The 23,754-nt window shown below is 40.3% G+C and overlaps 1 protein-coding gene across 1 annotated transcript in view; it reads right to left on the bottom strand.

The window, feature by feature from the left end:
- NRP1 (neuropilin 1) overlaps positions 1-23,754 on the bottom strand; it is a 112,921-nt gene that overhangs the window by 12,788 nt on the left and 76,379 nt on the right. Inside the window, 6 exon segments of the mRNA XM_041408384.1 lie at positions 5,606-5,665; positions 8,623-8,727; positions 11,610-11,754; positions 16,245-16,576; positions 18,010-18,154; positions 20,858-21,013. Of these exon segments, the coding sequence (XP_041264318.1) occupies positions 5,606-5,665; positions 8,623-8,727; positions 11,610-11,754; positions 16,245-16,576; positions 18,010-18,154; positions 20,858-21,013 (943 nt within the window).

The raw sequence follows: 23,754 nt of genomic DNA on the forward strand, positions 1-23,754 counted from the left end.
GCTGTGTCCTTGCTTGGCAGGCCCTTGTTCTCAGACAGAGTTTTTTTCAACACACTGGATTCCTGCTTTGTGGCCACTGTGCCCTCTCCCCTATGGCCCCTAGAAAATTTCTTTCTGTCAGCAGAGACATCTGAGCCTATGGCAGCTCCTGCCCCTCTGCTCTGCCTGTCAGTACCTCGGCTGAGCTGTGGTGTCTCTCGGCACTGAGCCCTCATTCTTCACTCCTTTCTTTCATCCTCCCCATCCCGTCTCCCTCCCCCCTCTCTCCTGCTGGCCTCCAGAGGGGTCCACTCCACATTGTCACGAATGCAGCATCCTAGTTGGGAACAAATGAATTCAACAGATAATGTCTGGCACAGGAATTCAATGTGGAGGAAAGATGTTTCCTGGAGCACCCTAGCCTTTTCCAGGAAAAAAGCAGATCGTGGTGAATAATCTCTCTTTGGGCTCAAAATATCGAAGAAGCAGAACTCAGTCTATGCACACATGAGTGCAGAAAGGCAATTCGGCAATTATGTCTCTTTCGTCAGTGTATTAGGTATTTTTTTCTAGACAATGGGGCCATGATCAAAGACATCTTGCCCAAAAGGGGACATCTGAAAATCAAGAGGTTTTTAAAAGAAACAGAGTGACATTGCAATGAATTAAAGAGTTTTAAGATTGTGACAAATAGCCTTTCATTGTCAAGGAGGCCTAGGGAGAGCTATATCGCATGGCTTTGACATCAGAGCCATGAGACAGAACTTTAGAAAAGGTTTTAGAAAATGTAGAACAAAATTAATCTTATTAATCCCAAAGGATTATATCACACAAAGTACTGATAGCCTGTGTGGTATTCAAACCACAAGAAAGGAGAATAGTGGTAGATAGTTCACATCCATCTGAAGATACCACACAGAAGAAATGAGCCCATAGCACAAAGATAGGACTGGTATTGTTCAACTCTGAATAAAAATAAATAGCAGAATACATAGGAGAAGTATGTAAATTAATGATGAATCCAGAGGCTCAGAACAGAACAATATTCTGGTTTCTCCATTTCACAGCCTAAGTAATGTGAGATACCCAGTTAAGCTCAATGTGGATCAAAGGAAAAAAATTCTCATATGATGTGAGTGGTACTTGCTCTCTTGAATGCTTCTAAGATTGAGCACAATTCAAAGAGAACTGGACACTGACATGGACAAGGAATACATCCAGAATTTAACAGTTAATTCTAAAATGCAGGAAGTGACAAAAGCCTTTTACTTCATGCTCTGATGACTGTTCTGAACACTGGAATCAGAAGGAGAGATTCAAAAGAGAGCTAAATTTCACAGCTCCATCTAATAAATAGTTTCTTACACTTTCATTTGAAATATATAGTCCAGGAAATTGGCAAAGAGCCTAAGTCTGATATGCTTTGGCCATGCCTGTGTTCCTTGGCTTCAGACTCTAGAGACAGCATGGTGTAGCATAAAAATGAACTTGTTTTCCATGCAGAACTAGAATCCACTGAAACTGAGGAGAATTTGACCAGTACCTGCACGCAGTTAGCTGTTTCTTGCTAGGTTCCTATTGTTTTCTCAGAAGTTATTGTGTTACTATGTTCCTTAGACAATCACAGCAATGGGATTGAAGGTCAAAGGCAAGGCATTTCAGAGTGCTCTTATTTTACAAGCTTCTTAAACATGCCATCTCTTATTGCCTATTCTTATGCCTCTTCCAGTGCTTCTCCCAGGGACTCATAAAAAAGGAAAAATAGGCCTGCTAGCCAATTAATAAAGGACACTTGTAGCATCAGGATAGGTTCATTAGGGTTCAGTATGGACAATGGATCTGCCCCAGAAAAGACAGGCTAGTTCAGCCCTCCTATTTAAGGTCCCCGGGGCCTGATACAGTAGCTCACAGCAAGCTACAGGCAATCTGTCCTCTTCTTTGTCCTTGAACTATAGCTTGGCAGCTCTGGTGGAAGGAAGGAAACTAGGGACGAGTAACAATTGTTGGGCTCCCTCTGCATTGCTGGCCCATTCCCATGCTAGGATAATTCTCCTGCCAATAGGTGATTGATCTCTGGGTTTGTGTGTATTGAGAGGACAAAGAAAACCAGCTATTATGTAATCAAATAGCAGCAGCTCAGATGAGAATCTGAGAGGGAGGTGTGACGAAATCCCATATGCCTTTTTCAAAATGTAGGGTACGTGATACTGAATTAAAACAGATTTATCCTCTCAAAGAATAACCAACAGCTGTACTTTTTGACCACATCTTGCTCACAGCTGGGACCATTACTGCACATGAACAAGAAAGTAATTTGAAAATCTAGTTGAGTGAGTTTCTTGTGAGTCCATTAATCTTTCGTGGCCCACAGACTTTGACATATTTTTATAACTCCTTCAACAAGAGGCAAGAAGAAGCATGATGGCATTAAAAATGATATGAAAGTGCTCTCTAAGATGCTCTTGCCAAAGGGTAAATCAACATTAAAATAGGAAATTACAAACATAATTTGGACCACTTCAAAGTAGTATATTTGGTCTGATTTGTATTTGCATTTTTATACCATTTATGCTGGCAGCACAGAATTACCTTAAATGATAGTAAATGATAATTTAACTGCGTTAATATCCTTTTACTGACAAAAAATTGCTCCAGCATAATTGAGAATCAGACCTATTCTACCTTTAAATTATTTTTAGCAGAGATTTTAACTTCAATATTTTTAGTTATATTTTTCTGACATAGCTATTACATGTGTGAAAAACAAGGTACTTCTCAGAACAGTCTTCTTTACAAAGGACTCAGATTACACACTGAGAGCACGTAATGTAAATTAACAGCTTGCTCTGTATGTAAATAGCTAAGAGACAAGCATTTCAAATAGTCCTTTAGAATTGAAAAATATGTGCTCAAAAATGACGAGATGTTAGAAAGACTCAGGGCTGAGAACTGAGGTATTTACCTTGACAAATGGATTTGTAAAAGGCATCTTTTTAAGTTTGAGGAGGAAACTAGATCCTCTCTTAAAAAAAAAAATAAATCCAAACCTTTAAACACTTTTAGCAGTTTGAAATCATGATTCTTTTTATTTTCTTTGAGTCCCCTTGAAATGTAATGTAAATGACTCCTTGATGGAACAGCTTGTTTTTATACAGAGGCTTTCCAGCTATTTGCTCTTAACTGTTTCCATAGTGTATGAAAGCTGGTTGGAATAGGATAATCTCAGGCTTTGACACACACAAGCACGTTAGTCTGGTATAACAAGATTAGGGATATTTGCAGGCTGGAATGCAGGCAGGAGGACAGCAGTACGTGGTGCTGGCACCTCCTGCAGAGTACCTGTGCCATGGCAGGTGCTGCTGCTGGCAAGGCTGGTCAATCTCTGTCCCCTGGCACTGTGGCACAGGCTGCTGTGGCCACCACTGGCACCATGGAGCTGATGCAGGGTCACCTGCTGGAGCCTGCAAACTGCAATTGATCCGGAATAGCTCCTTGGCTTGGAGCTCATCATTTACCCCACGGAGTGCACTTATCCTGAGGCAGCAGAGGGCCAGGGGCCCCACGCAGCCATGGAACTTCAAGAGCAGTTTAAACCACGTTATTTGTGGCTGACAGGACTCCACGGGCCTGCTCCCTGTGCTGCACTGTGGCACTCGGGTGCAGCCATGCCGCTTCAGCAGAGGGAAGTGTTCATACCACCCCCAGGCCAGAAGGGGTTTCCCCATGCTGAGGGAAATTTCTGTCTGCCCGTTTTTGGGAGTTTTTGGCTGGTTTTCAGTGAGGGATTATGAGGCAGCTGGAAACCTTTATGTCTTAAACTGGAAATTCTGGAAACCTTATTCTTATTTATTAGCGTCTGGCTGATCTCTATCTAAGATCTGTGTAATGTGCTGCCATGTGGGAGCCTGGAGTTTGGGATGTGAACTCGTCCCTTATTCCCCGGAAGGAAATGGTTCCTACCAGCACAATGCAGGGAAGTAACACTGGCATGCTCTGAACAGAGCCTCAGAAACTCTTTTAATAGAGGAAAAAAAACTTGGCACATCGCAGAGTAAGCAAAGGTGGTGCAGGAGGGAAGTAAGGAGAGAAAAATGAGGATATCTTAATCTCTGGTAGTAAGAGTCAATCTGTTTCTGGAGAGTCCCACCCAAGCCAAGGGGATTGAACAGAAACTGCAGAGCAGCTGGCACTGCTCGGGAGGGAGTGAAACTGCACTGCACAGAGGTACTGTCTAAATCTGCAATTTGTTTAAATGCAAGGAGACAGTTTAAAAAACTGTAAAAAAAATCCTTAATGTCATCAAAATAGAAAACCTAACAGACAATTTCAGATATAAGAATTAAAATGCTTTGCTCTAAATACCCTGCACAGAACCTTTTCTTCCTCTGCATTCCCAACCCCTTGGCAGAACTGTGAGATCAGCAGCAGCCTTCCAGCCCTTCAGCAGCACTGACTGTGAAGGGGAGGGTGGAGAGGTGTCCCAGCAGGGGGGACTGGCTCACTGTTGTGTTTCTCATTGCACTGGTGCTCCACGATTTGCCTCTGCTCATAAAGCAGGGCAGAGGTAAAAATAGTGTATGCTGACTTAGCCAGCTGGGTGACCCTGGAGACAAATTTTGAGGAGAGTAAAAGCATTGGCCTCTGCAATATGTGAATGCAGAGGCTGAGAGTGGGAACAACATCTGAGCTAAGTCAGCTCTATCTCTTAATCAGATCAACATCGTAAGTGTCCTTTAGGAATTTTTTTACATTATTAGTCCCTTTCTTTCACTTGAAGCAAGAGTGGATTCTGTCACATGGTTGAGGAAACAATGATAAACATTTACCCACCCTGTTAATAAATCACTTGCAAGACTGTGCCTGACTGTGCTTTAATGGAGGAAATGGGAGTAACTGAAAACTGACCTCTTTACTGCTCCACAATTATTGATGCAAAGGATTTTTAACCAGTGCTTATAGTTTTTGGAGTTTGGGTTTTCTGCCCAAATCCACCCTCTCCCCCTCTCCCAGTAAATTGTACAGGATATTAAAAAAAAAAATGGTTGAAAGCTGAGGAAGCAGCAAACTAAGGAATTTAAAAGCTTCTAGGTATTGTATTAAGTAACAAGGACCTGCTGCCAGTGACAACTTGGTTTTCCCTTTTCAAGTACATGGTAGCAGTTTATGTAACCCCATTTCAAGTAAACTTGCTAGAAAACAATATTGTAGAACTGCCAGCTCCCTGGTGGAAAAAAAACTGGCAAACTTTACTTGTCTTAGTTTTGTAAAACCATGGATATAAATAGTGAGTGGGCCTGTGTGGCGATTTTTGTTTTCCTGGAGTTTGCAAACACACTTTGTGTCACTGACATGCCACATTTAAACAGTGCACTGTGTGATTAAGTTAGTTTAATTTTGTCAGCACTTGGCATTTGCTGATGCAGAAGGAAATCTTGTTCTCTGCTGTATCTACATGTGGATGAAAGGAATAAAATATTTACTGTACAGAGCTAAGAGACCAGATGCTTCTTTACTTCAGAGACTTCAAGGAATGGTAAGTCAGGAAGTGCTGCAATTCATTATTTTGTCTCTGGCATGAAATTTGGGTATGGAATTTATTGTGGTTTTAATAAGAATTTTTTTTTACCTGGTTGTAATGTATTGTCAATTACTGTTGGCTTTTCTGTATTCAGCACTGTAGTCCCACCTGGAAAAGAAATTATGCATATCATGATACATGTGACACAACAAAGGACACAGCAGTCATTAGGAATAACCTATATATAAACCTGAAATATTACTGTCTTTATTAGACATGTAGGTAACTGAGTATGCGAGCTTAAGCATGAAAATACGACATTAAAAGTCTGGTTTCCTTTATCAAAAAAGCCCCACAAGAACTCTTCATTAAATAAAGCTGCATATCTTTGGAGCCCTTGCAAACACCAACTAAATCATCCTCAACATGTGCCTGTGACCGTCCTTGATTTATAGACACTGATTTGCTCCAAATCACATGGGAAGTGAGCAGCTGGTCTTCATGACACCTCCTAAGAGTCACTATTTTGTTCATTTACCCATGACCTGCTGTTTCTCATACCAGGGATGTGAGGTAAAACTGGGGCTCCCTGTAAGTTGTTTCATAGCTCCCTGTAAGTTGTGAGACCAGTTCACAGGAGAGATGCATGGAAATTGCCAGACTTTAGGATCTAGTCTAAGGTAGGTTTCACTTCTGTCTCAAAGTGAAGGAAGAATTAAGGACTTCCCCTTTGTCCTTTTCTTCATGCAGATAAACAAGAGGTGAGTGGGGTCATGGCCCTCTCCTAGGCTTACTAATTGATATTTTTAAAATACTTGACTTTTTAAAGCAAGCCTCATATTCATAAGGAAACAAAAAGGAAATTAGTACAATTATAAATGCACGGTGGGGTGCTGATTACCAGTCAATGACTCCTGTTTTTCTTTTCTCCAGCAAGCAAGTGCTTAAAGCATTATAGAAAGGATGACTGTGATGACTTCCAATGAGAATGAATGCCCAAGCTGTATCAGCTTTATGTTTGTGAGAACGATCTGATGGGAAATGCTATAAACCACGCAAATAGAGTAGCTCTGTATGGGGTCCAAATAGAGCAGGAAGGAATTTGGCCTACAGCACAATTACAGTTAATTGCAAGGGAGGCTTCACTGTGCTGCTCACATATGTGCAAGTGCTGTCAGGGAAGCGACTCTGCAGCGGCGCCCGCGAGCGCCTGCCCCGGGAACGGGTGAGAGATGGCAGGGCACTGGTGAAATCCCCTCTGCACTGCCCTGCTATCCTTAACAGGCCGCAAGACTCACACACGTGCCTTCTATGCAGTTTGGAGGAGGAAAAGAATGTTTACAATGATTTATTGGTAAAATCAGTTCTGTGCATTTTGCTGTGCATTTGTAAGTAAAACCATATGTACAATGCATCATTCCTCCAATGTCCAGAACTGGGCATGCACTGCCTAGGGTTTCTAGGTGTTGTAATAATAAATTGTACTTAAGTGTCTACACTTTTGTAGGAGAGCAATGCAGTAATTTTCAATATTAATGCTGAAAAACATTCAGTTCCCTGGAAGAGATTGTGCTCAGGAAGGTTGGCGGCTGTTCCCTTGTCTTAGAGATTATAAATTGCCCCCTAAACACAACCAGCAGAAACTGTGGAAGGTTTTCCTTCTGCTCAATAAACGTTCCCTAAGGGACATGTGGGATGGAGTCCTGAGCTCCTTGAAGTGCAGACTATGTACATGGAAGGTGCTTGCATAGATCTGTCTGCTTTCCCTGACAGAGCCTCCTCTATGTGCAGTATGTCTCTACCTATTGGGCTTTGCAAGACAATGTAGGGTTCTGCAGGAAGCTCTAGTGTTTCCTGACCTGCCTCCTTCTTTTCAGAATAATAAATAAATAAATTACATTGTTTAGTAACATTGAAAGCTTTCTGAGCTACCTTAACACAATACAGACTATTTTATCAGACTCCCTTCATGGCTGTTTTCAAAAAGAATAAGGTTAATCTGAGACACTGATTTGAAAAGCAGTGACAGTGACCATGCACTGTCTTTTCCACTCAAGAATTGTTTTTTCAATTTATGATTTGCAGCTTTCAATTACAGGAGATATTGGCAAAGCTCAGAAAGGGTTTGATATTGAAATTTCACTTTCATTTGTATCTGTTACCTGATGTTCTACTTGGCTCATTCCAAAGAGCCAATCTCTTACCTAAGCTCACCCAATGACCTCTTGGACAGCTATTGCCAGATTTTAATGCTATTTTATGTCATGGATATAAGAAGCAATAAACATTTATTAGATGAGCACATCAGGGAGCAGTGATGAAATAACTTGTGTCACTGCATCTAAAAACAACCTCAATTACTGCAGATGTATAGATCTAATCAAACAGACACAGAGATTTGTGGAACAAGTGACCTCCAACAAGAGATCAAAAACATATAGATGCAGTGTCAGCTGTCTAGAAGAACTAATGATTCTGTGCAGAAGTGTGAGGATATGAAACCTAGCAAGCTTCCTCTATTTCAGATGCTGTCTATGTTACATCTCCCCCTCCTACTTTTCTGCTGGTGATGGCAGCTTGGAAAACATCAGCCCCTCTGTGGCTGTAATGCTGTGTAGGAAGGGAAGCTCATGGGAATATTTCTGGCAGTGTGAGTATGTGGCAGTGCACTTTGATGAAACAAATCTGTTTTGTTTCTGACTGGGAAAGGTTTGGGGATGAGATTTGTGTCCCATACTAAGTTTTAGGTAGGAAGCTTATATGTAAACCAAGCAATATTTCAAGTTCTTCAATCTCAGAAAATAAATGTCAAGAGTATTGTCCAGCCTTTCTTCTTAGTAAGAGAAAGTTTGATTAGAAGATTTGATTAGACACAATTACCACTCAAAAAATTGCCCTCTTTTCCATCTAGTCACTATTATTTTCTTCAAAAATTACATAGCTGAGAAAACAATCAAAAGTATTGTCATATGTAAAAGGCAGATGCCCATGTTTTGACAGCACTAACAATACAAACTGCATACTAATGCCCATTAATCCTGAGTGGTTAAATCAGTGCAAACATTAAGCTGGTGATGGATATGAGCTACAATGAATCTGCAATGGAATGAGGATGGTTTCTGCACCTGTCAGTTGGTAGTCATCACCTGTGCCACTGTGACAGTTTGCCTGGTCATCATCACACTCATCCACAGGCTTGCCTTCGGAAACGGTAGGGACAGCGGTCGGAGCTGAAACAAAACCCAGTTGTTCGGTTAAAACACGAGCTGGAGAACCAGCCTGCAGCTGGGAGTAATGTCCTGATGAGCACCATGTGTTGTGTCTGAACCAACTCTACTTTGCAGGTTGCTTGGTACTTTGGAATGAGGAGTATCTGCTCTGGCTCCTGCACTGAGACCTATCTGAGCTCGAGGGCTGAGCAGAGCTGGGCAGCAAAGCCCCAGACTGTCTATTCACTGAGTGTTTGTTCCTGTCAAGGAATAGTGAAAGCCTGGCAAGGCAGAATGAGAGTCCTGGAGGGCTGTGTGTGTGGTAGAGACCCCATAATTTTATTGCACCCTCAAGTCCCAGGGAGTGGGCCTGTGCAGAGAAGGAGGGGGGTGCATGCTGAAGGCGGAAATTCTCTAGCACCCAATGAGTTACTGAAGAAACCTCTCTGCAGCGCACACATAAGAGAGGAAATGTCTGAGCACGGTTCTGGTAGCAGCAGCAGGAAGGCAGTGTGATGTGGAATCACTTTGTGCTCAATAAGGACACATGGAAGGTGTTTCTTTTGTTTTTTGTTGAAGTTATAAATAAATAAGATATGAGTGATGTCAGTCATCCCTCCCGGCCACCTGCCTGCTTCTCACTGCTGATGACTTTCCGGTAGCTGCTGCCTAACCAGTAAAATTCTGAACCTTGTTATTACAGTTAAGAGCTTCAGGTTTGTGTAAGATGCCAGAAAACACATAGCCCAGAATCTGCAAAGCACACCACATCTGGAAAACCAGAACACCGAGACTTGGTGCTACGTTTACGTTTGTGTTTCATGCCGCACGTATAGTTCCCTGGCTTAAGATAAGCACTCCTGGAATGTGATCCAGGCTTTTGTCTCTTCTCACTCACTGTTATTTTCATTAGCAGTATTTTTCACTCATTATAGGCTATGCAATAACGTATGCCTTTTGCAGATTCTTCTTTTCCTTTCTACTGCCCTCAGCATCCGTTGGCCACAGAAGATCACATACACTGAATTCTTGGCTTGAAAATGTCAGGAGAGGTGGTAGTTTTTGAAGTAGCTATATTATGGGATAAAACATGCCTCTTTAGGATCCTGACCTATGCTTTACAGGTTCAATCTATCCCTAGTTAAAGAAACAGTTCTGTACGTATTATGAATTATGCAGAACATTTTGTTACCCACATTGCTGTAAAAAACCCTCTGGGGGATCCCTCTAGCTTTCTACATCCAGTTAAGTTTCTTATCTTGATCTTTGTGTCCCTGTATAGCCTCAAGCTTGCCTACATCTCTGCCATCATTTCATATATGCCCCCCTGGGGTGCTTCAAGCACACAAAACTTGCCCTTGCTCATTACTGCTGGAGAGCTGATTTCTACTCCTCTCTGTGCCAACCTCCATGCTTCTTTTCTCATCTCAACTCTTTCTTGCTCAGTAAATCTCAGGAGACTTCATTCAAATCCCTCTTTAAGATGCAATTATACAACACTAAGCATTATTGTGCTTCTCCCACAGGCAAATGGGAACTGACCTCACCTGTTCATGGGTGACCTACAGGTGAGCATACATCAAAAGTATACCATAGCAAGAAGAAAGAATGTGAAAAGATGTGTCCCGATGGAAAAACAAGAACGTACTTGCTATTTCAGTTTGCCTAAAAGCAAAGGGTCCTCCATCTCACTGAGCAATATATTCTTGTGAGGTGGCCCACAGACTCACTCCTGGATGGCTGGGTGGCTACAGGAGCCCTGTGGCTGAAGGGCTTTGCCCAGAGGTTGTGAGTTTACATAAGGCAGGTGCTGGGTTTTCTTTTTTTCTGATCAAGCAGCACAATAGTTTGCAGGAACTAAGTATTCCCACAGGAAATGAGGACTTCCTGCGGGAACTAAGAAGTATTTCCAGCCTCCCCACTTTCCGGGCCAAGTAAAATCATACTAATTCAATCTCTAAACTAAAAAAAACAACACAGAACTCATCAGTTCTCACAGCAAATGCCTCCCACACTTCCCTCTTGGGGGGAAATGGTGAGAAAGAAATGGAGGTAGAGCAGTTGTTTCCATTCATCTTGGGAGCCTCTTCAGCTGCTTCTATAAGAGGTGTCATACGAAACCCCAAATAATATGGTTTGTTATTCTGTATTTTTAAGCTGTGTGGATTATAAACCTCACCACTGTGTCATCATCCACCAGATAAAATTGTTAAATTCACATAGTGTTATCTGTAGTTATCTATGAAGTTAAATAATTATGTTTATATAACAAAAATCAAAGCGGACTTCATGTCACAGTCCAAGGACAAATGTCTAAACTTTGCTTTTCCTGGTCTTTCATCTCCTACATACTCTTGCACAATTAAAGCTTAGTAATGAACAAAGAGGGCCCCTTTGCCCCCCAAAAGTAACACCACAGAACACGGTCCAGTCAAGTGATCTTTGCCTACCATAGATTGTGGCGTGACTTTCAGGTCCTTTGGAGGATAGAGGGAGGTAATTACTATATTTAGTGCAAAGCTCCCTCTTCATTCTCGGAAAACATCTCCTCCAGGGTTGTATCATGGTAACATAAAATTTAAGTTCCTGTCTTTATTCTCTCCTAATAGCTCTATGATTCTCAAAAGTATAATCATAAGGCTGTTTAAGGGAATGGAAAACCATGTGGAGAATATCACTGTGATTCAACAAAGGAACGGGAAAAAGAATAATAATTGTGCCTTGGGCACATTCAAATGTTGCAGAGAGGAGCTGAATAGGCCAAGGAACAGCACTAATGGCAGTCACGGAAGTGAGAGTCCGATGTGCTGCCTGTGCAGACACAGCAGTCTTCAGCAGCAGACCAAGCAGAGAATGTATTTATGAAAATAATAAAGTGCATTCATTTCTAGCAGAGCAATTACCTTCAAGTTCACAGCCCAGCAGCTCCATCCGCAGCCCCAGTCCCCCGTGTGTGGCTCTCTCAGGGTAGACACGTATGAATCGTGTCGATACAGGTTCAAAAGTCCGCAGCTCAGGCGTGTCGTAGTTGGTGTTGCCTTCAAAAGTCTGCAAAGCATGACAAATGCTACTTGTTAAAAAAGAAAGAAAAGTCTATTTTCCACCCTCATCTTTTTTCCTTCATTCTCCAGCCTTTGAATTAGGTGAGCCGTAGGCCATATTCTAACGGCTTAGTAAGTGTCAGGCATTCCCATCCTAAATGAGAATGGAAAATACATTGTTAAAGCTTCTCGGAAAAGTAATGCATTTCATTTTTCATAAACTCAGTAGCAACTAATCCATCAGGGTCCTAACAAGAGCTGAGTGTTTAATGAGACATGTTTTTAAATGACGCTCTGATCTGAGGTTTAACTGGTTGACATTTCCAACACTTCTCAGGGAAAAAAAAAAGGCTGAGGTGAAGATCCTGTCACCTTTTAAGTGGTTACAATAATAATCCAACTATTCAAGAGAAAATTTCAATCTGATTTCCCCCAGTGACAGTGCTTCACAAGTTGTAGCTATTTCAAAAGGCATAAATTAAACTTCAGGAGCAGTAGCTGCAAGAGTTCTTCCAGTGAGCTGGCATTTGAAGAAGAATTAGAAGAAAGAAAAAAAAAAGTTGCTTCCTGACAAAACTGCAATATAATCCAACAGGCAAGGCAGGTCAGCAAATGTATATTTCAGACAAAAAAACCTCATCCCTGAATTGCACTTTGCGCTCTTCAGACATAGTACAACTCTCAATGGCATTTGTTCGATACCTTCAGTTTCTCCTTTTCACTAATCTTTTGCATATAGAACACATTATAATTTGTACTTATAGCAACACCTCAAGTGCCTCCATGTAGATGATCAGCCTTAGAAGGAATCAATTGAACAAAGAAATGGTCCTTGCCATGAAAGCTTTATAGCCCAAGATAGGCAAAAGCAAAAAATGCCTATTTTTATAGCAAAAAATGCCTTCAGAATATAATGTACAAAAGTCTTTAAAGTACAAAATAGGAAAATGCGTATAACAATGAAGTAAAAGTATTTTCACAGTTTCCATGAATTAGTGAAATGGCAAAACTCTAAAAAACATCTTTGAACTGCAGTTCAAATTTAAGATTACAAGTACTACCATAAGATAATTCTAAGATATTGCTGTGAAACCGGAATCATTCTTCAGGAAGAAACCATCAGATGCCCTTCATTTTGGAAGAGAACAAAACCCAACCTGCAATGAACTCCTTCTATTCATCTGTAGCAGAGAAAACAGAGGCCATGGGAAAAGCTGGCTGAATTCCCAAGGCAGAAAACCAGCACAGGTAATCCCGATTGCTTCTTGTATTTGCAGTGCAGTTCTAAAAGCCTTCTTTGTTTTTACTGTACACTTCTGCATTATGATCACAGTCCTTCCAGCCACTGCTTACAAAGTGCCAGTTGCAAAAAGCCAACAGTGATGGGAGACTGTGAAGAACTAAACAAAAAAATAATTTTAACATCAATGCCGCTTCTCCTACTTCTTAGGGAAATTGCACCTCCAAGGTGGCTTCAAGGGGCACTGGTTGACCTGTGCTGCCAGTGCTTGGAAGACAGTTGTCACAAATTCATGTGTAGAGGGCCTGTCAGATCTAATTGACATGGAATTACATATTATTATATTTGAATAACAATATAGTGCAAATGATCAGAAAAGCTACCTACTATATGAAAAAGAATGAATGCCATTTTATGTGTAAAAAGTAGACAGACACATGTATCTGAGGAATCCTTGCTCCCTTTTTTAATAGTAGTCTTAATAGCAACATATAATAATGAAAACTGATTTATAAAAGACATCACTATGGAGTACTGACACATAGACATTAGGATTCAATAGGCATCTAGAATTACATTGAATCACTGTCCTTTGTAGAGCAGAGCTGCCTGTGATTCAATTTTGACTGTTCATTTAAAACACATACTGATACTCTTTGTGGGAGAGGAGAGAGGAGTGTTCAGAAAAACTTCACTTTGTGAGTGTCCTTTATACAAGCTGTGTCACAAATTGCTTTACTCCACTACAAAGATAAGGTATAACAAATAATAGTTAAACAAAAGAGGAGCTAAGATGGTGAGCAGAAAAAAATCTGCCTAACTTATTTTAAAATCAAAATAAACATTGCAGAAAAATTTTAAAAGTATGTTCCAAATGGCAGGATGTTCTGAAGTTTCTTGTACCAGAAATTATGAGAGGAACTGTAAAAACAACAGCAAAAAACTCCCACAAAACATCTCATCCCACCCCCATAAAAAGCAGAAGGAGGAAAGAAGCATGAAAGAGAAAGATGACTTTATGGAGTAAGCTTGAGTAAGCAAGCCCATGGACAAGAAGTTCAAATTGGATCTTGAAATGGAGTTCTGCATGGTTATTTGATGACTTTGATTTTCACTCCTTTGAGTGCTTGAGCTAAAGCACTCAAAGGGGGAAACATTTTGCACACTCAAAAATGGCTGAAATTGGGTCAGCCAAAGAGGAGGGAGTTATGGTAGTCTTTGTGAGAGCAGTTGCAGGCATGAATGACAAGATCACGTTAAGAAACAAGGTGACGTTTCACCCTTTGGACAGATTCTGTTGTTATGTTTAGCTTATCACTGCTCTTTCTTCTCTGAAATGCAGTTGTTTGTTTATTGAAAGTCACGACTTTAACCAAGTGAAACGATGTGTTTCATTTCATATAACAGGGCTGTTTCTAATCCACGTTCCTGCTGTGACTCATTATAGCATCCTGTCCCATCCAGCTCTACTTACAGTTGAAAACACTACATTCCAGTATTAACATTTTAAATTCCTCAGGCTCCAAAATCATGGGATTTATCCTATTCTCTTTAAAGAAGACTTTTGCTTTGGAATAAAGTTTATTAAATATATTGAATTTTTTGGAAGGATTATAATTATGCCACAAGAGATTTGAATTCCAGCCCTCTCCGTTCCATTAATCTTGAAAGTTAATTTCTGGTGGTGATGAAAACTGAGGATGGGCTCAGTGCATTAGTTAGCACACTAGTTTTCTTGTCAAACTGCTAACTTCTGACAATGATGGCAAGTGCCTGTATTAGAAAACAGAAAGCCATGCAGCAGACGGCGTGCTGCTTCGAAAGCATATGGCATTATTTTTTTCCCTCGTTGAGCCACAGTGTAGAAGTACATGTCAAAACAACATCTATTTTAGAAAGAAAATGGTAAGATCCCATTGTTGATTTACACTCCCTTCACACTTTATGATGAAGTCAAAACTCATGGTAACAAGAGAAAGGAGATGACTGCAAAGGCTGAATCCATTTAGTTTTAATCCCCCAAACAAATGATGAAAAGTGAGAAAATGCAGACATATTCAGTGAGATTAAAACAGGAGAGAATGAAGTCCAATATTTACCAAATGTGCTTGGAAAAGCTGCATCCATGGGCCCACTCAGCTTTTCCTTTAAGGAAACACAGGTTCCTCCAATGGATGAGTCTATACAGCAAAAGAGCTTTTACATCTAATTTTCAAACGAACACAGATGAGATATGGAGCAACTCCCAGGATTCCCATCTGCCAAGCACCACAACAATTTGCCTTTTGAGGGCATGTTTTGGTGTATGATTCCCTGGTCATCTCAGTACTACAGCACCAACTTGTGAGCAGGGCTGCATGCCTACTCATTTCCTCAAGGAACTGGGCAGGAGAACTAAGAAAGAGTTGTGCCTTTTGAGGCAAAAAGGCACTTTGTGAGCAGAGATAGCAAAATGGGATGGAAGACTTCAATGGGATTTGGTGTAAATAAGCTAAACCCCCAGTGTAATTTAGGTCCTGAAATGCACACATCCAAAACCAAATCAAAACAGATAGATTCCCAGAAATTCTTCTGGGCCACAATTATTTTCTTTTCCTTGGAATCTAACCCAGCAATTCATTTGGCCCTCCTCTGGAAATGTACTCCCAAGCATTCTCCAAGATGCTTCCCATGTGTGAGTAAAATAGTACTTCTCACTTGGGATGGAATAACATGACCAAAACTTCATCATTTTCTTTTGGAGGCACTTAGATCAGATCATTACAGAGAACCTGTGAAACTCTCAAAGCAATCTACAGGCAGCTGAGAAACACAACAGGTACCCCATTGAGCTGAGTAACACCATTCTCATTCTATAGGTCTGACAGAAAGAAGAAAAATAAAAGTAATTCAAATAAATTTGTCTCAAATAAGTTTGTTCACTCTCAGTTTAGAGATCAGCTTTTTAGAGTAGACTTTAAAATCCCATTGCATGGGACTTTGCAGTAAGTTGTTAGCCATAGAGGCACCAATGCTGCCAGGAGTGAAGCCTGAACTAAATGTTGAATCAGCAAAACGTGCTGCCGGAGAGGCAAATGTCCCAAAGCCAGCTCTTGCCCTCAGGCATGGGACAGCTCCCACAGCATTCCTTCAGGGCTGCTCTCCTCCTTGGCTTCACCCCAGCTGTGTGCCCTTCCTAAGGTCAGACAGAGAGGTGTAGAAATTAATGCAAACCTTTTTTTAACTCAATTTTTCTCAAGTGCAGTTTTCACCCTTACCTTTATCTTTTTCTTGCTGGAATCCATTATCATTTTCCAATCTGATCCATTGTTGCTGTAGCCAATTTTGAATTTTTTCATGAACACTTTGTTTTCTCGGTGCTTTCCTCCTTGGACAATGATGCCCCTCACTATCTTTTCCTCACCAAGGTCTATTTGGAGCCATTCATTTGTGTATGGGTGAGTAGTTGGTGGCAGCGCCCAGCCTGAGCGGCTCGTTATGAGTCGAGCATTTTCTGGGATCCAGTTTCGATCCACTTGAGTAGATGCAGTAATCTGAGAGTCAGGAATAAGGCCAGACACCATACCCAGCATCCCAGAACAAGGATAATCTACAGAGAGAAAAAAAAATCCAAATAAATTAAATAGTTATTATGAACAAGTGCCAAAACAGAAACAGGACAAGTCAATTCAACTATCATAATTGATTACTTATTTATTTCTTATATTCAAAGTAATCTACTGGATTGGTAAATAATTTTCATTTGTTCAAACTTGCACATCCTATTTTTAGCAGGAAGTACCAAAATACCACAAGTATTTTTGGCTTGGTGGGAACCAAAAGGATCAGAAAATCCTATTCTATTCTTGTTTTCTATTCTTCTTGCTAAAGCAAAGAGTGCAGGGCCATCTGAATTTGTGAATATTTCCTCAGAGATAACTTCCAAAACCAGCCAAAATCTGGTTGCAGATTACCTAATTTTGGTGACATTGGAAATGGAAATCTTCATACATGAAAATATAATTTACTGTTGCACTTGAGATTTTCTTAGTGCATTTTTTTTTGTCTCTCAGACTTTTTCAGGTGACACGGGAACTAAATAGTTGCTTATTTTATGATTCCAGATAAAAATAAGTTAGAAGTACCTGCTAACAAAAAATTAAGAATTCTAATATAGAATGAAACAGTAGATCTGATTACCTGCATCTAATCTGAAAAGATTTCATAGAATGACTTGTAATTCTCTAACAAAGTAATCAGTAATCTTATTTTCCTTCTGTATGGAAACCAGTTCTAAGAAACATTTTCAAGACTAAATAAACACTTTAAAAGGAAAAAAACCCCTAAATATTAAAAATTAGTGCCATTGAACTGTATTAAGTGCTAAAAAATGTGCTAGAAAAATTAGCTTTCTAAAGTCTAATAAATCATTATCATTTTCTTTCAACTGTAAGTTGTATTTCTACTTTACAGATAAAGGCACTTCCACTGTGTAGAAATTCTAGAAAACTTAAAACTGCAAAAAAGATATTTCTAAAAATTTTTTGACAGGTAACTCTGTGATATAAAGGAATTACATTGCAATACTGATCATGATGGAGAACTTGACTACAACCACCATTATTTGCACAGACTTCAGATCTAAGTGTTTGTACTTTGCAATCCTTTTAAACCTAGTAATGTGTGTTTGTTCCTTGAGAAACCTGCTCAGAACTACCTATGAATAGCAGACATAAGAGAGAGAGACTGGAGGGTTAGAAGGGAAAAAAAGAGAATTTGCGAAGTATCTGTGTGTGTCAGGAATTTTGCATGAAGCTGTAAAGTGATTGCAATAAAAGTAATTAAAACTAAAATATAGTGTGAGGAAAATATTCAGATAATGCTGGATGTTTGGGTTGTGGTGTTTTGTTATCTTTTTTTTTTTAATATTTCTTCATTCAGATCATGGTGGAAATCATGTTCATGAATTTTACTCATAAAAATAAATCCCACAACATAAGCACAATAAATTCCCCATACTTTATAATCTTTTCCAAGACCTACCTGTTATCTTGCAGCCATACACTTCAAATCTCAGTGAAACTCCATTTTCCCAAGACACAGGTCTAATTCTCACAAACCGTGTTAAAACTGGTTTGGCAAAAGCTCTGTAAACAACATCAGTGGGATTGCTATTCCCTTGAAACACCTTTGTGTGGAAAGAAAAAGTATATATTTGTTAGGCTTTCTCTTAACTGGTGCTTACAGTTCTGTGTTTTACAGACAGTTATGATATGAGGTCTAGCCAGGGTTTGTTGTGGGGCCTGAGACAAAAGACTTGCATGGGAAACTATTTCATTAATCTCCTAACACAACTTTTGCAGACAGGTTTGCTTTCCCTGGAGAAGAAAAATGAAGATGTAAGGTGTTCAATGATACTAAAAAAGTTGTTCCTAATGCCCAGATCTATATGCAGGAATGACAAACACTGGTCTTCATCACCCAACGACTTCTGTGTCCTGGAAGAATCCCCCAATGCCCCATTAGAGCAGTTTTATTTCTTGTACACTCATGGAATGATGCAGAAAGCTAAAGAATCTCAGGCTCAAATTAAAGATTTGGATTTCAATTAGACCACATAAAAATCCTATATGGTTATGATAGAAATATATATTATTTTGCTGACCTTGGGCTTAAGATTTTTTACGGTGTATTGTCCAAACCTTGCTTTGTTAACACCCTGTTTTCAAATCCTTTTCAACAAGGTCTCAGAATTTCTTTCTCCTTGCATATTGAGATTGAAGTCTATTTAAAATCTGTATAGCAGGCTCCAAGATTTTCCCTGCATCCCCTGAGGCTGGAAGTCAAATTAGATGAACAATGAGACTTCCACCAGAAGCACATGACTGTGCTGTGCTTTCATGTTGAGGATCCTGCAGACACACTCCTTCCTAGCCCAGCAAAACCTTGCAATGTTCCAGTCCAAAGAAGGTGATTCAGCTTCCTGCTTCTTCCTCATGTAGAGGGGACTAATTTCCTGTTGTTTTCCATGGATGCAGACCCCTCTCCTTTTATGGGAGATTCTCCCATTTCTTACACACACTGTCCTACTTTCCTGTTTGCTCCTTACAGTAGCTGCATTAATTTTGGAGCGGAGGCCAACAGCACACAGCTGTCAACTCATAAGGCTCAGTTACAGCTCAGGTAATTTAACACCACAGTTTCATATCTAGTAAGAGATTTGTAATGGAACTGCATTTCTTTCCAGCAACTGTTTTTTTTTTAAATTTTTTTCTGTGAGGACCTGCTATAGTTTTCTCAAAGTTTGTATCTGACACAGAAAAGGAGTATTTTCTCAAAAGTACAAGAGATTCTTACATGTAGTTAGTGCAACCCTGGGGTATGACTGCAGGTATGACCTGCAGGTGCAAACTTTTAATTTGAATTAAAATATCTGTGAGGGAGACTAGTGCATACGTTTTTCTTGTCTTGATCAACAGCAAAATACTGCCATTTTAGAAAACTGATTTTTTTAATGAACCCTTCGTACAAGTGACACAGGTTTAGGAGATGTTCTCACTAATTAAAGACAGATCTGCAAGAGAAACTCATGTAAAATACACTTTTGGAGAGTTTACAAATTGAAGCTGGTAACGAAAATCAGGCATGGTCTGATTTTGAAAGAAGCATTTGTTCAGATTGCAGAATCCAGAGTCAGGAAACCCCATGTCTCATACCAGCCACTGTGCTGGCCCCTCTTGTGAATTTTGGGCAAGTCAATTATTATATCTTTATATACACCACTGTACAGTGCCCACATTGTGTCATCTGACTTTCAGGACTTCCAGTAAAACCAGGATAATACCTATCAGAGAGAAGTTTTCAGTATTCATTTTTTACTGTTTTCCAAAGAGCTTCAAAAAAGCAAGATGTATTTGTTAAACACTGCTACCACATTGATTAGATAAATGTAGTGGACTTGGCATAGCATTTACAGATGAGTCAGGGACAAACCAGTAACCAAATATTTAGAGCTAGATAGGGTTGCACTGATAGAGTTTGATATTGTACAGCTCTTCTGTGTCTTTACAGAGGGGTCACAAAAAAGCTGTTTTGAAGGGAGGCACCACAAAACTATTCCAATTGCATCAGCCCCTGGCAGCCTCTGGGGATGCTGCTCCCAGGCACATCCTGAGCGAGGTGGGAAGGGAGGCACAGCCTCACTGGGGCTATTCATGTGTGAGCTGGAGCAGAACTGACTTCTCAGTAATGAGCTTTATGCTCATGGTAGCGGATAATGACAATTTTTCTTATGAGCGTCTAAAGCTGTTTCATTGGGAGGTCACAGAGAGCAAATCTGCTGATAAATGGAAAGGTGATAAAAATCTATAAGGATGGAAAGATGTGCCTAATCATCTGTCTGCATGATCCCCATCACTGAGATTCTTGGAAGTCTAACAAACCACTAATCATCTGCTAGCAGTCCTGCAATGGCCATGCACAGGGAGCTGAGGCACTGACACATTGCACATCCAGAGCTTCACTGCACATAACAGACAGACACATTTTTTGAAAAGTTCTGCATAATGTTTTTCTCAAGTTCACATAGAAAATCTCTGAGAAACAGGGAAACAGCAGAACAGTCCAGGAAAAAGACACAAAATGACTCAAATTATGGTGAGTTCAATACATGGGGCATCACCTTACACCATTTTCAGCTGCTCTAGGCTTTGCATAAACAATTTCTGTGTCCCATTACTACTGAGACACAAGCTGGCTTTTGGATTTGGGAAATAGTGCTGATCAACCTGACTAAACTTTATTCCTCTTTTTTAAGCAGAAAATAACAACTAAACAGTTCAACAGACTATTTCTCAGCTGAAGAGAGATAAAAAAAGAAAAAAATACTCACAACAGGTTTGTTTCCCTCCTTCAGGGTAATCCAGTCTTCTCCATTGGAGCTGACATCTACACGATATGTTTTCAGATAATATTCCTTCTTTGTTTCTTTTGAGATGGCTCCTTGGGTCCCAATTCCAGAAACAAAGCGGAGAAGGCCCAGGTCTACCTGTGGTAGAGAACAATTTGAAGTGTGAGGACAACCAGTTCAGAGCATAACAAAATTGCAGCAGTGGCACCCTCTCTACCTCACCCTGTCTTGCAAAAATAATAAGGATTTTATATAAAGCAAACTGCCAAATATTGTTGACAATAACATAGACATAATCTCTTCTTTCTTAAACAGTGTCATCACAGAATTCGGGGAAATTTGCCTAATTAGCCAGGAATGTTATTCACGCACCAGAGAATTCTCTTTCCTCTGTGAGGGGGAACCAGAGACACCATCAGTGCAAGTGGGAACTACCAGACTGCAGAGGAGCTACTAGAGAAATTCCTCAAGGGCCAGTCTGCTGAACAACCTTACTTAATACTTTCATTAAGCACTTGCATAGATGCTAATGAAATTCCCTGAGAACACTCCAGCTGCAAGGTGTTGCCAACACAGAGGAGACTCATGCAGTAAGAGCTGAGTGACCCTGAGGACTGTGGCAGTAGAAATGGGACAGAATTCACTAGGATAATGTCAAAGTTGCACTTATGGAATGATAAGAAGAATTTTGCTAAAACCCAGAAGATCATCACTTGCAGAAGAGAAGAATCCCAATGCATATTAGTTCGTCACCAGATAATTACAAATCACTGTGTGATTTTGTTGGGGAAAAGGCAAATTAGTTGCTAGTACTGCATGATGTATTTGAGGAAAACAGAAAGAAGCATTAGCACAAGTGCAGTAATTCTGTTCCAGCTGTCAAATGCCATGAAATTCTATCATTAGAAAACAATGTCATTTTGAACTTGCTGGAGAAATGCACATGAATGTGCGTTAGAGATCATCTCTCTTATTCACTCTTCAGTCTCCTCCTTCTCTCATGGAACTACATTGTCCATTACAAATGGACAAGTGATTTAGGTTAACCTTGCTCTCCCCCATCATTTATTTTCCATCCAGGTCTTTTCCTTATCCAGTTCATCATGTGGCATCAAAGAAGTATCGACATATTTGGGAGAATGGTGTGGGGTGCAGGAATACAACTACTCAAGTAGCTGGCCACTCAGTTCTGCTGGCAAAAGAGCCCCTTATCCCAGTGCACAAGTCCAAATAGCTGAAACTGGGCAAAAAACTTTCTCACAGTCAGGTTGGTGACCACAGTTTTGAAACCTCTGCCATTTCCTTACAGCCTTTTTAAGCCATAACAACAAACCAATTAAAATAAAATTCTTCACCCTCTTCCTCTGCAGCGAGAACCTTTGTTTCCTAAAGTAGGTAATTTCATTTTTGTACAAAATGACCCTATTCACAAAATATTAATCAGTGTAATTTATTCCCCTAACTTGAGTTGCCCAGAGTTTAGTAGGATAATAGGTTGAATTAACTCTTCTCAAGTGAATGGCCCCATGAATGTCTCAGTCTTTTTCATTATTTCCAAAGTACGTAGGATGCAGAATATATGTGTCCTGTGTCCCACAGGCATCCTTTTTCCTGGATGTATGTCATATATCCAAAGGCAGTGGAGCAGTTAAATCAACATGCTGTGCATTCTCTGTCAAAAGGCTGAAGGAAGTGCTATTGAGGACAGAGAGTCTGCTCTCTCAGTGCCCCTGTCATATGCAAGGCATTTTGGAGTCCTCCAACCCAAGAATAGCAGCCTTGTGTGTGACAGATAGAACTGTCTTTCAGGGCAAAGCCCCTGCCCCAGTTTGTAAGGCTTATACATTTGTAAGGCTATATGTAACATTTTAGCCCTTGTCTTTAGTGGTGAAATACTGCAACATTTTGGTTTTGTGTGATAAAAAAAATTTCAGTCTTAAAAAAAAAATAAAATCCCAGCACCACCTCACAAAAACAATCAAGTGATTTAAAGTAACTGGAGAGTCTCAGATGTTAGATTGTTGCAATCTGAAAGTTAATGGGGGAATCTGGGCATCATTGCTTTGAGCAATCTCAGCTTAACTTCAAATGCTCTCCAAGCTGTACTCTGCTGATTGTAAAGTGTGCTGCACTGAGTTATGTCCAATACCACATTCACTTCCAGGCTGAAGTGCACTTGAAAATCTGGAAGTCTGAGGGAGCACAGAGCTAAGTTATTTAAATGATCTGCCTCTCTTACAATTTGAAACAGCTCTTCAGTTTTGAAATGATTAGGGTCCCAAGCCTGTACCATTCCAACTGATTTGAAATTATTCTAGTAGAGGCTTTTTAATATACAGTAAGTACTTCATTGTGAATAAAGTCAAGCAATGGCCTTTTACAAGAGTTCTAGGTATTTGAAGCCAAGTTAAAATGTAACATTGGTGGCTTAGGAAGATTTGATTATTTGATGCCTGACTTATCAATTACTACCAGTCACTGACCATTCAGGACTCAGGCTTGTCCTGTCAGAAAACTTCAGGCCCCCAAATTTTGCTTGGTCCCAAATTCAGGGATTCAATACACCTTCTTAACTCCAGGGCACTGAATATCTTACAGCATGTGTTACTGCCCAGGATAAAGTCCCAAACACACAACGTCTATAGACATGTACTTTTATGCCTAGAACCTGGCAGAACTCTCTCACTGGGAGAGAGGGAGACTCTGAGAGGACTTCTGATTTATTGCCTATAAGTAAGGAAGGAAAGGCAACCTCATTAGCACTCCTGGCTCCAGTAACTGAGAAAGACATTACTGGAGGAAGGGGGGCTCTCTTGGTTGGGAGCGCATCTCTTCATATGGACGTCCTTTCTCTCCAGGTCAGCAAATCTTTAGGTGCT

The sequence above is a fragment of the Onychostruthus taczanowskii genome, unplaced genomic scaffold (assembly GCF_017590055.1).
Source record: "Onychostruthus taczanowskii isolate IOZ18803 unplaced genomic scaffold, ASM1759005v1 scaffold3, whole genome shotgun sequence".
Lineage (NCBI taxonomy): Eukaryota > Metazoa > Chordata > Aves > Passeriformes > Passeridae > Onychostruthus > Onychostruthus taczanowskii.